The 13,531-nt window shown below is 53.2% G+C and overlaps 1 protein-coding gene across 4 annotated transcripts in view; it reads left to right on the top strand.

The window, feature by feature from the left end:
• Window positions 1-13,531, top strand: part of ddah1 (dimethylarginine dimethylaminohydrolase 1) — a 240,128-nt gene that overhangs the window by 178,988 nt on the left and 47,609 nt on the right. Inside the window, exon 1 of one of the 4 annotated variants that reach the window (XM_072510306.1) lies at window positions 5,387-5,458. The exons of the other annotated variants lie outside the window; for them this stretch is intronic. Coding sequence (XP_072366407.1) covers window positions 5,402-5,458 — 57 coding nt within the window. The 5' untranslated portion in view covers window positions 5,387-5,401. Of the gene's footprint in view, window positions 1-5,386; window positions 5,459-13,531 lie in introns of those variants that run through there. 4 annotated transcript variants of the gene reach the window in all.

The raw sequence follows: 13,531 nt of genomic DNA on the forward strand, positions 1-13,531 counted from the left end.
CCTCTAGTTCTAGAATAGCACCTCCCCCCTCGAAAGCCAGGGGGAAACATCCTTCCCGCACCCACCCTGTCGAGCCCTTGGAAGAAGTTTGTACGTTTCAATAACATAATTTCACATTCTTCAAGACTCCAGAGAATACAGACCCAGATTCCACAATCCCTCCTCATCAGACAGTTCCAATATCCCTGGGATTAATCTGGTCAACCTCTGTCGTACTCCCTCCATGACAAGTGTATCCTTCCTTAGGTAAGGAGACCCAAACTGTGCACAATACTCCAGGTACAGTCTCACCAAGGCTGTATACAATGGCTGTGAGGCATCTTTACTCCTGCACTCAAACCTCCTTGCACTGAAGGTCAACGTATTATTTGCCTTCCTAATTGCTTGCTGCACCTGCTACCAGCGTTTTAAAACAATTCATTTTACAGGATGCGGGGTCGTTGGTTAGACCAGCATTTATTGCCCATCCCTAGTTGCCCTTCAGAAGGTGGTGGTGAGCTTCCTTCTTGAAACGCTGCAGTCCATGCGGTGTAGGTACATCCACGATGCTGTTAGGGAGGGAGTTCCAGGATGTTGACCCAGCGACAGTGAAGTAACAGCTGATATATTTCCCAGTCAGGGTGGTGAGTGACTTGGAGGGGAACCTCCAGCTGGTGGGGCTCCCAGGCATCTGCTGCTCTTGTCCTTCTAGATGGTCATGATCGTGGGTTTGGGAAGGTGCTGCCTAAGGAACCTTGGTGAGTTCCTGCAGTGCATCTTGTAGATGGTACACACGGCTGCTACTGTGCATCGGTGGTGGACGGTTTGAATATTTGTGGAAGGGGGAGCAATCAAGCGGGGCTGCTTTGTCCTGGATGGTGTGGAGCTTCTTGAGTGCTGTTGGAGCTGCACTCATCCAGGCAAGCGGAGAGTATTCCATCACACTCCTGACTTGTGCCTTGTAGATGGTGGACAGGATTTGGGGATCAGGAGGTGAGTTACTCGCCGTAGGATTCCTAGCCTTTGACCTGCTCTGGTAGCCACAGTATTAATGTGGCTAGTCCAGTACAGTTTCTCATCAATGGTAACCCCCAGGATGTTGATTATGGGGGATTCAGCGATGGTAATGCCATTGAATGTCAAGGGGCAATGGTTAGATCCTCTCTCATCATTACTTGGCACTTGTGTGGTGCGAATGGAATTGTTTAGTTCAGTGTATTACTTGCTGCTTCTGTTGTTTGCCACACTAATCCTGTGTTGTAGCTTCACCAGGTTCACACCTCGGGCGGAATTCTCCAGTATTGGCGCGATGTCCGCCGACCGGCGCCAAAAACGGCGCTAATCAGTCCGGCATCGCGCCGCCCCCAAGGTGCGGAATCCTCTGCATCTTGAGGGGCCGAGCCCTAACCTTGAGGGGCTAGGCCCGCGCCAGACTGATTTTCGCCCCGTCAGCTGGCGGGAAAGGCCTTTGGTGCCCCGCCAGCTGGCGCGGAAATGACATCTCCGGGCGGCGCAATGCGCGGGAGCGTCAGCGGCCGCTCACGGCATCCCCGCGCATGCGCTGTGGAGGGAGTCTCTTCCGCCTCCGCCATGGTGGAGACCGTGGCGAAGGCAGAAGGAAAAGAGTGCCCCCACGGCACAGGCCCGCCCGCGGATCGGTGGGCACCGATCGTGGGGGCACCCCCGGGGCCAGATCGCCCCGCGCCCCCACCCCCCCCAGGACCCCGGAGCCCGCCCGCACCGCCTTGTCCCGCCGGTAAGAGAGGTGGTTTAATCCACGCCGGCGGGACAGACATTCTAGCAACGGGACTTCGGCCCATCCGGGCCGGAGAATCGCGGGGGGGGGCCCGCCAACCGGCGCGGCGCGATTCCCGCCCCTGCCGAATCTCCGGTGCCAGAGAATTCGGCAACCGGCGTGGGCGGGATTCACGCCAGCCCCCGGTGATTCTCCGACCCAGCGGGGGGTCGGAGAATCTCGCCCCTCATTTTTCGGTATGCCTGATGTTGCTCCTGGCATGTTCTGCTGCACTCTTCAGGGTTGGTCCCCTGGCTGGGGGGTAATGGTAGAGTGGGGGAAATGCTGGGCCATGAGGTTGCAGATTGTGGTTGGATACAATTCTGCTGCTGCTGATGGCCCACAGCGCCTCATGGATGCCCAGTCGTGAGTTGCTCGGTCTGTTCGAAGTCTATCCCATTTAGCACGGTGGTAGTGCCGCACAACACGATGGAGGGTATCCTCAATGTGAAGGTGGGACTTTGTCTCCACAAGGACTATGCGGTGGCCACTCCTACCAATACTATCATGGTGCAGATGTATCTGTCCAGGACAATTGGTGAGGATGAGGTCAAGTATGTTTTTCCCTCTTGTTGGTTCCCTCGCCACCTGCTGCAGTCCCAGTCTAGCAGCTATGTCCTTTAGGGCCCTGCCAGCTCGGTCTGTGGCAGTCGTACCAAACCACTCTTGATGATGGACATTGAAGTCCCCCACCCAGAGCATATTCTGCACCCTTACCACCCTCAGTGCTGCCTTTACTGACTCATGAACTAGGACAAACATGTCCTTTTGAAGTTCAAGATGTCCCAATTCCAAACCATTTAAGAAACACTCTGTTCCTCCCAATAACTTCATACATATTCACATTAAACTCCATCTGCCATCTTCTTGCCCACTCGCTAGACCAATCCAAATTCCCTTGAATACTCTTTGATACAAAGCACAGAGGCAGACCATTCAGCCCATCAGGTCCATGGTGATATCCATGCTCCAATCTGTCTACTCTGACGCCTCTATAAATCACTTTATAAAATAAATAAATAAATAATCTTTATTGTCACAAGTAGGCTTACATTAACACTGCAATGAAGTTACTGTGAAGAGCCCCTAGTCGCCACATTCCGGGCGCCTGTTCGGGGAGGCCGGTACGGGAATTGAACCCGCGCTGCTGGCCTTGTTCTGCATCACAAACCAGTTATCTGTCTATTCATTTCTCCCTCATGCATTTCTCTAGATTCTCCTTAAATGCACCTCTACTATTCACATCAACTGCTCCTTATGGTAACTTTTGGACAACCTGAGATTATAAAATCTGCTTGATCATATTTTTCCAATAACCCCAAGTCCTAGATTTAAATGAGAGGGTGAAATAGACTGAAGAGAATGTGCTGGCATATCGTGCTGGAATGTTTAAAGGACAATTGGATAGATAGTTAGAGACATGAGTAAATGAATGTCAGTGCCAATGTGATGTCAGGTATGTAGGTTGTAGGAGCCACAATTGGCTGGTCGAATCAAACAGCACGTTCCTTTGGTTATTTGTAATAGGCCGCGTACAGACCGTACTCAACCAGCCCACACTCGCAAAATCCAAAACAAAACACCTACTGTTAGTTGTGATTCTGCGTTTGGGCAGCACTTACCGAACAATCCTGAGTGACACTGGCAACTAATGTAAGATAATCAGTTGAGTTTGTAACATGGCTCATTTACACTTTCTAGAAGCGGCAAACATTCATACACAGAGACTCGAGTGGGGATTTTTGATGCGTGCCTCAATTCGTCAGGAGATAGCATTGCTCCCCTGTGGGGATATTGGGAAACTAGGCAACCTGTACCTCCTACACAACCACAACTTTCATCTCTATAAACCTACATTGTAATAAAACATCCCAACGCCCTTCGCAGGCACGTTACAAAGCGAAATTAGCTTCACCCAACCCCATAGGGGAGGGATTCTTTGGGAATCGGCGGGGCGGGCAACTCCAGCGGGAAGGAGTGGCGTGAACCACTCCGGTGTCGGGCCGCCCCGAGGGTGCGGAATCCTCCGCACCTTCAGAGGCTAGGCTGGCGCCAGAGTGGTTTGCGCCGCGCCAGCCAGCGTGGAAGGGGCTTGGCACCATGCCAACCGGCACCGAAGGGCCGCCGCAGGCCGCGCGAGTTGGTGCATGCGCGGGAGCGCCAGTGTGTGCTGGCGTCATCGCAGCACATGCGAAGGGGGAGTTCATCTCCGCGCCAGCCATCGCGGAGCGGTATATCAGCCGGCGCGGAGGAATAGAGTGCCCACACGGCACAGGCCCGCCCGCGGATCGGTGGGTCCGATCGTGGGCCAGGCCGTCATGGTGGCACCTCCCGGGGCCAGATCCCCCCCGCCCAGGAACCCAGAGGCTGCCAGGTCCCGCCGGCAAGTACCTGTCATAACATACGCCGGCGGGACCGGCCGAAAACGGGCGGCCACTCGGCCTTTCGCGGGCCGGAGAATCGGCGGGGGGGGGGGGTCGTTGCCAGCGGCCGCCGATCGGAGCGGCGCGATTCCCGCCCCCGCCAAATCCCCGGCGCCGGAGAATTCGGCAGCCGGATCCCGCCCCTCCCCCGGTGATTCTCCAACCCGGCGGGGGGTCGGAGAATCCCGCCCAAGATGTCCAAATGCCTAGTGAAGGAGGTCGGCGTTAAGGAATATCTTAGTGGGGGTGGAATTCCAGAGCTCAGGGTCTCACTGGTCGGATAATTAAAATTGTGACGGTGCAAAGATACTGACTGGAATTCTCCAGCCGTTGGGATTCACTTTCCCCGTTGGCAGCCCACCCCCGCCTGCAGGATTCCCGGCGGTGTGGGCTGGCTTTGATGGGGAATCCCATTGACGAGCAGCGGGAAGATAAAATCCCGCCGCCAGCGAACGGCGCACTGTCGGGAAACACATGGCTCGGGGTTCGGAGAATCCTGCCCACTGTTGGAACAGTGTACAGTGTAGAGATAAATCTAACCCCATTCTCCCCCTTTAAAACTCTCCATAAAACCCCCCTGTTGACCTAACAACTCTTTACACGCCTCAGTCCCAGTTATTGTCTGATTGTACACCTGTGAAGCACCTTGGAAATTTACGACGCTAAGGGTGCTATATAAATGCAGGCTGTTGTTAACTGAGACCTGTCTATTCCTCTGTCCCAAGATTAGCTGTTCTGAAGCCTGGAAAGAATTGTCCTTTCGGCATCCCACATTCTTCATTGATCATCCAACAGCTCCAAGCGGATATGACCATGGACCGGGAAACTATTCAGATATTGTACATGCCTCACGAGGATAGACTTGCCCCATTGAACTTAAATCTGTTCCAAGTGGCTGCGACTAATTCAAATTTGACATAGGGACTCGAAGGAACCAAGCAAATCTTACTGGGCCCTGGGAGATTAAATAAAATCAACGAAATATGATCCACATTTTATTTCCTCCCCCAGTCAGCAAGCAGCATAAATATGAAATAAAGACAGAAAATGCTGGAAATATTTGCCCAATTAGACAACATCAAAGGGGTTGGATTTTACAGCCGCAATTCGGCTAGGCCTCGCCCCCACAAATATGTAAAATATGGCGCGTTGACTTTGGATCGGCAATCCATGTCGTTACACCGACATATTTGGGACTCCAGGAATGAGGAGGGGGCACAAAGGAGGAGGACGAGCTCTGCCAATGAGACCACGGCTACAGGTTGCAGCAGAGTCTGTGCTGGTGAACGCGGCAGCGTTTGTTTGTTGATTTACTTCATTTTGTTTCCATTGTCGTGAACCTGGCAGAAGAACTCAGGAGAGAGAGAGGGCAGGGGAGCTTTTAAAGTGTTGGGCGTGACCCACTCCCTGCTCTGTGTACCTGAACAGGCGCCGGAGTGTGGCGACTAGGGGCTTTTCACAGTAACTTCATTGTGGTGTTAATGTAAGCCTACTTGTGACACTAATAAAGATAAGGGGCGGGATTCTCCGACCCCCCGCCGGGGCGGATAATTGCCAGGGGGGCGGCGTGAATCCCGCCCCGACGCTGGCTGCCGGATTCTCCGGCGCCGTTTTTTCAGCGGGGGCGGGAATCGCGTTGCGCTGGTCGGGGGCCGTTGGCAGCGGCCCCCCCACGGCGATTCTCCACCCCACGATGGGCCGAGCGGCCGTCCGTTTTCAGCCTGTCCCGCCGACGTAGATTACACCAGGTCCGTAGCGGCGGGACCTGGCTCTGTGGTCAGCCTGCGGAATCCTCGGTGGCCTGGCCCGCGATCGGGGCCCACCCATCCGCGGGCGGGCCTGTGCCGTGGGGGCACTCTTTCCCTCCGCGCCAGCCGCTGTAACGGTCCACCATGGCCGGCGCGGAGAAGAACCCCCCTGCACAGGCGCTGGGATGATGCCAGTACACGCTGGCACTCCCGCGCATGCGCCAACCCCGCCGCCGCCAGCCTAGCCCCTGAAGGTGCGGAATACCGGGTGGCCCAACGCCGGATTGGTTCACGCTACTCCTCGGTGCCGGTACGGCCCGGCACGCCGGTTAGGGGAGAATCCCGGCCAAGATTCGCCCTCACCCCGCTGAAAACTGTAAAAATCCAGCCCCGTGATCCAGATCGATGTTTGTAGACAGCAGCAAAATAACATCTCACAGTAGTTTGTGATTTGTAAAGTGTCTTGCTCTGAAGAAATCCACACATCATCGAGCAATACTCCAGGATTAATGTCCTTTACATTTTTGTTTATTCGTTTCCTGGACTTGGGGACAGCTGGTGAGGCTGGCATTGATCAGCCACCTCTGCACGATGCCATTGCTGCATTGATCTCACCTTGTCCTAAAATGCTTTAGACGTTCAGTTGAAGTGTAGGAACATGGGAAAGGTGGCAGCCAATTTACACTCAGCAAGCTCCCAAGTACAGCATATAAACAACCAGGTACTGTGTTCCATTCCAATTCTTTTCCCACACCCAGTGATGCACCCAGACTTTGGGCTGGTTTAGCACACTGGGCTAAACAGCTGGCTTGTCATGCAGAACAAGGCCAGCAGCCCGGTTCAATTCCCGTACCGGCCTCCCCGAACAGGCGCCGGAATGTGGCGACTAGGGGCTTTTCACAGTAACTTCATTGAAGCCTACTCGTGACAATAAGCGATTTTCATTTTTTCATTGTCATCTGTTTCCATAGCGAGTAATTCCCGGAACAGGTCGCTAGTCCATCGCCAGGGATTTCTAGTTTGAGGGGGGCCACTCCATATCGAGCAGGGCTGACCAGGAGAATCTCCCAATCTTACCACCAGCCATTGGTGTGTTAGGAAGGTTTTGCAGGGAGACGTACTCAACCTATTTCCCCCGTTATGAACGCGCCCTCCTTGGCCCTCGTCAAGTCCTGGGGTGGGACTCGAAACCAGAGTTTCCGACTCAGAGACAGGGACGCTACCCACACGCCACAAGACCTCCAACAGGTGTGTGAGGGATAAATACCGGCTCCAACAGACTAAGAAGAATACCCAGAATGAGACGGTAAAGCCACAACCGGGTCAGCCACCATTTCATTGAGTGATAGAATAGGAACGAGGGGCAGAATGGTCGACTCCTGCTCCTCTTCCTTATTAACTTGGGAAGAAGTAGATCCAAGAATATTTCATCATTTTAAATATATTTTCCAAGCAATTCTGCGTTCAGCCAGTGACGGAAGCAGTAATTAGGGGAGACGGTGGTGTGTGCTAATGTTACCAGACTAGCAATGCAGAAGTCCATAGCAACTGGTGGAATTTGAGTTCAGTCAATAAAATCTGGAATATGAAGCTCGTCTCAGTAACGGTGACCGTGAAATGATCATCAATTGTTGTAAAAACCTAGCTGGTTCACTAATATCCTTCAGGAAAGGAAATCTGCCGTCCTTATCCGGTCTGGCCTACATGTGACTCCAGGCCCACAGCAATGGGGTTGACTCTTAAATACCCTCCTCCGAAATGGCCGAGTGAGACACTCAGCTCAGGGCACCAAATGCCGGACTGCCAGTGACACACATCCCATTGAAGAAAAATAAACAGCAAGCATTTTGTCTGCTGTACTCTGGGACATTGCACTTTTTGAATGATTATGAATGCAGTGCATTCCTGGGCCAATAGTGCGTGCTCAGTCACAGAGAATTGAGCCAAATGTAGCCATTGAGTATGATCATGGTTGATTTGATTGAGGTCTCCACTGCACTTTCCTGTCCGGACCCCCATAACCTTCGACTCCCTTATCTATCACAAATCAGTCTAACTCAGCCTGAATATGTTTAATGACCCAACTCCACTGATCCCTGGGGGAGAGAATTCCACAGGCTAACGACGCTCTGAGAGAGAAAATACTCCTCAACTCTATCTGGAAAGAGAAACCCCCCTATTCTTAAAACTTTTAAAAATTCATTTACAGGATGTGGGCATTGCTGACTAAGCTAGCATTTAGTGCCCACCCCTAGCTGCCCTTAAGAGTGGCTGGCTAGACCGTCCGGAATCACATGTGGGCCAGACCGGGTAAGGACGGCAGATTTCCTTCCCTAAAGGACATTAGTGAACCAGATGGGTTTCCCTTCACGACAATCATTTCATGGTCATTATTAGACTTTTATTGAATTCAGGGGTGGGATTCTCCGACACCCCGCTGGGTCAGAGAATCGGGGGGGGGGGGGGGGGGGGCGTGAATCCCGCCCCCACCGGCTGCCGAATTCTCCAGTGCCGGGTTTTGGCGGAGGCGGGAATCGCGCCGGTCGGCGGCCGCTGGTAGCGCCCCCCACCCCCGGCGATTCTCCGGCCCGCGATGGGCCGAGTGGCCGCCCGTTTTCGGCGAGTCCCGCCGGCGGAAATCACAACAGGTCCTTACTGGCGGGACCTGGCTCCACGGGCGGCCTGCAGAGTCCTCGGAGGGGCGCGGGGGGATCTGGCCCTGGGGGGCGCTCCCATGGTGGCCTGGCCCACGATCAGGGCCCACCGATCCGCACCAGAGGTGACTGCAGGAAAAACGAGTGATTAGGATTTGGAATTCACTGTCTGATAAGGCGCTGAATACAGATCAGGGCCCACCGATCCGCGGGCAGGCCTGTGCCGTGGGGGCACTCTTTCCCACCGCACTGGCCGATGTCAACCTCCGCCATGGCCGGTGCGGAGAAAAAGCCCCCGATGCGCATGCGCTGGGATGACGCAGCACACGCTGGTGCTCCCGCGCATGCATCAACTCGCGCCGGCTGGCGCGACGCCAAACACTCCGCCGCTGGCCTCGCCCCTCGGCGCCGGATTGGCCCGCCGGTTCGCGGAGAATCCCGCCCCAGATTTCTATTGAATTCAGATTTTGCCATCTGCCAATTTGAACCTGGGTCTCTGGATTACAAGTCCAGCGACAATACCAACGCCGCCTCCCCCCGTCTATGCTCCCAAGTTCCAATGTTCACGATATTGGTTCAGAAACTCAGCTTTGGCGATGTTACATCATTGCTCACTGGTGCACACAATGCCACATAAAATGTGAGGAATCTGGGGCGAGATTCTCCGACCCCCCCGCCGGGTCGGAGAATCGCCGGGGGTTGGTGTGAATCCCGCCCCCGCCTGTTGCCGAATTCTCCGGCACCGGATATTCGGTGGGTGCGGGAATCGCGCCGGTTGGCGGGCCCCCCCCCCCCGGGATTCTCCGGCCCGGATGGGCCGAAGTCCCGCTGCTAGAACGCCTGTCCCGCCGGCGTAGATTAAACCACCTCTCTTACCGGCGGGACACAGCGGCGCGGGCGGGCTCTGGGGTCCTGGGGGGGGGGCGCGTGGCGACCTGGCCCCGGGGGGTGCCCCCACAGTGGCCTGGCCCGCGATCGGGGCCCACCGATCCGCGGGCAGGCCTGTGCCGTGGGGGCACTCGGAGGCGGAAGAGACTCCCTCCACAGCGCATGCGCGGGGATGCCGTGAGCGGCCGCTTACGCTCCCGCGCATGCGCCGCCCGGAGATGTCATTTCCGCGCCAGCTGGCGGGGCAACAAAGGCCTTTCCCGCCAGCTGGCGGGGCGGAAATTCGTCCGGCGCCGACCTAGCCCCTTAAGTTTGGGGCTCGGCCCCCCAAGATGCGGAGGATTCCGCACCTTTGGGGCGGCGCGATGCCTGACTGATTTGCGCCATTTTGGGCGCCGGTCGGCGGACATCGCGCCGATACCGGAGAATTTCGCCCATAAAGCCTTTCGAGAAGGGTACAGAGGAGAATGATGGTTTCAGGGTTGAGAAACTAAAGTTATGTGGAGAGGCTGGAGAATTTGGGATTGTTCCTGTAACAGCTCAGTAGATTGAGAGGAGATTTGATAGAGACATTCAAATTCATTGAGGTTGGGTAAGTAAGGACGAGCAGGTTCCAACCCAATCACTGAAATTTCTATCTTTATTTTCCTTTTTTTCATGAATTTAGAGTGCCCAATTCTCTTTTTTTTTCAGTTAAGGGGCAATTTAGCGTGGCCAGTCCACCTACCCTGCACATCTTTGGGTTGTGGGGGTGAGACCCACACAGACACGGGGAGAATGTGCAAACTCTACACGGATAGTGACCCGGGGCCCCGAGGCAGCTGTGCTAACCACTGCTCCGCCGTGCCGCCCCCGACTGAAATGTCTATAACCAGAAGGCACAGATTTCGGATGATTGGCAAATGAACCAGAGTGACCACAGGAAAAACGAGTGATTAGGATTTGGAATTCACTGCCTGATAAGGCGCTGGATACAGATTTATTAACAGACACTGAAAGGGGATTGAATAAATATTTGAAGGGGAAATGTAAGGATATGGGGAAAGAGCAGAGGAATGGAAAGAAATTGCCTCACCTTGTCTAAAGCTGGCACAATCTTGTTATCGATTAGCCCCTCAACCTCCTTTGCTCCAAGGGGAAGGATCCCAATTTCTCCAACCCTAACCGTGGGACTAAATCCCCCATTCCTGGAATCGTACCAGGAAATCTCCTCCGCACCGTATCTCGCACTATAAGAACAACAAAGAACAAAGAAATGTACAGCACAGGAACAGGCCCTTCGGCCCTCCAAGCCCGTGCCGACCATACTGCCCGACTAAACTACAATCTTCTACACTTCCTGGGTCCGTATCCCTCTATTCCCATCCTATTCATATATTTGTCAAGATGCCCCTTAAATGTCCCTATCGTCCCTGCTTCCACTACCTCCTCCGGTAGCGAGTTCCAGGCACCCACTACCCTCTGCGTAAAAAACCTGCCTCGTACATCTACTCTAAACCTTGCCCCTCTCACCTTAAACCTATGCCCCCTAGTAATTGACCCCTCTACCCTGGGGAAAAGCCTCTGACTATCCACTCTGTCTATGCCCCTCATAATTTTGTATACCTCTATCAGGTCGCCCCTCAACCTCCTTCGTTCCAGTGAGAACAAACCGAGTTTATTCAATCGCTCCTCATAGCTTATGCCCTCCATACCAGGCAACATTCTGGTAAATCTCTTCTGCACCCTCTCTAAAGCCTCCACATCCTTCTGGTAGTGTGGCGACCAGAATTGAACACTATACTCCAAGTGTGGCCTAACTAAGGTTCTATACAGCTGCAACATGACTTGCCAATTCTTATACTCAATGCCCTGGCCAATGAAGGCAAGCATGCCGTATGCCTTCTTGACTACCTTCTCCACCTGTGTTGCCCCTTTCAATGACCTGTGGACCTGTACTCCTAGATCTCTTTGACTTTCAATACTCTTGAGGGTTCTACCATTCACTGTATATTCTCTACCTGCATTAGACCTTCCAAAATGCATTACCTCACATTTGTCCGGATTAAACTCCATCTGCCATCTCTCCGCCCAAGTCTCCAAACAATCTAAATCCTGCTGTATCCTCTGACTAATGTCAGTTAAAACTGTCATGCAATTGCACACTGATGTATCAAAGCGTTGCCAGAAAGCAGCACCAATTTAATATGTGCGGAATACAAGTTTGCAATGTAAGAGGCCTGGCAACATTGCAGTTTCAAATTGCAAAGAACAGCGACCCATCTGCTGAGCAGATATACCCGTGGAGCCCTAATCATTGGCTCATGTGTCATGTCAGACACCCACACATATCCCACTTTACACGACAGATTGAGGTCATAGGCTTGTGAGGGGTGGGGTGGAGGGCTGGGGGGAGCAGATTGCGTCTCCAGTTTGTGTGTCTAATTAACTTTATTCCATGGGCCCGAAGCCAACAGTGGACTGAGAGCACGCGAGAAGAAGAGGCGACAAATCGCTTGCGAGTGAATATTTGATGCACTTTCGGCTTAAAAGATAGCTGGGAAAAACATTGCCGTTTCCTTAATCACCTCATTCACCGTGCCTATCCCAAATCTGGATGGCCTCTCAAGAGGGAACGCCTCCTGTCAGCGCACTCCAATCTGCCTCCCCCTCAGTGCATTACCTCCTTCCCTCTTTTTGTAAAGTGGGTTATTCACTGTAATTTAACCGTTCACTGAGCTTCTACATGTGAGGGATTTAATGTTCTTTAAATGAGACGGACAGGAGTACTTCATGTCAGCAACATAGAAATGGCGCAGTATTAGAACATTCAATCTATTGGGCGCGATTGAATGACAAGCTGATGGCCATGGCTGATTTTCTACCACAATTCTATCAGCCCGGATTATCCCCATATCCCTCTCAATCCCATATTATCCAAAAACCTACCAATCCCAGACTCAAATATACTCATCAACTGGGCATCCAAAGCTCTCCAGGGCAGAGAAATCTTCCGAGTGAAGAGATCTCTCCCCATCTCAGTCCTAAATGGCCGACCCTTTCTTGTGAAGCTGTGACCCCTGTGTTCCAGGCTCTCCCAACGGGGGAAACATTCCCTGTTTTGTCTCTTTCTCCCACCCCTGCCTTTCTGGAACATCCAGGGGTTTTGTTTGCTATCTTTCAATCCACAGGAACTGTTCTAGAATCAAGGGAATTCTGGAAGGACAGACCCAGATCACCCAGTACCACCCGCCGCTGCCTCTTTAAAAAGCCTAGGATTTAGGCCGGCACCTCCTGGGGGTTTACCGACCTTCAATCCCCTTAATTTCTCCAGTACAATTTCTTCACTAATTCTAATTTCTTCAAGTTCCTCATTCCCACGAGACCACTGGTTCACCTTCATTCCCCAAAATGCATTTGTGTATCCTGTCATGAAGCTCTAAAGTATTTGTTTCTTAAAAAATAGTCTTTATTCTCCTTTTTCACATTTTCTCCCAGATTTACACCCACCAACAATAAACAATAATCAGTAACAAATACGTCAATCGCCATATCAATAACAACGATCCCATCCTCCCACCAAACCCCAAACATTAGCCCGCATGTTCACACAAACAAATGACAAAAAGGAATCAGGGATCACCCATAGTCACCATTAACACACACCGCCCCCCCCCCCCCCCCCCCCCCGCAACTAATGTTCGATGTTATCCAGTTCTTGAAAGTGCAATGTGAATAAAGCCCATGAATTGTAGAACCCCTCCATCCTTCCCCTCAGTTCAAACTTAACCTTCTCAAGAGTCAAGATTTCCAACAGGTCCCCCCACCACGCCAGGGACCAGGGTGGAGAGGTTGCTCTCCATCCCAACAGGATCCGCCTTCGGGCGATCAACGAGGCGAAGGCTACAACATCAGCCTCCGCACCCGTTTCCAACCCTGGCTAGTCCGACACCCCGAATATGGGGCGAAATTCTCCTACCCGCCCCGCCACATTTCTGCGTCGACCGGCCGGCGGGAGTCTCCGTCACACCGGCCGGTCAATGGGGTTTCCCATTGTGGGGCAGC

Source organism: Scyliorhinus torazame, chromosome 7, assembly GCF_047496885.1.
Source record: "Scyliorhinus torazame isolate Kashiwa2021f chromosome 7, sScyTor2.1, whole genome shotgun sequence".
NCBI lineage: Eukaryota > Metazoa > Chordata > Chondrichthyes > Carcharhiniformes > Scyliorhinidae > Scyliorhinus > Scyliorhinus torazame.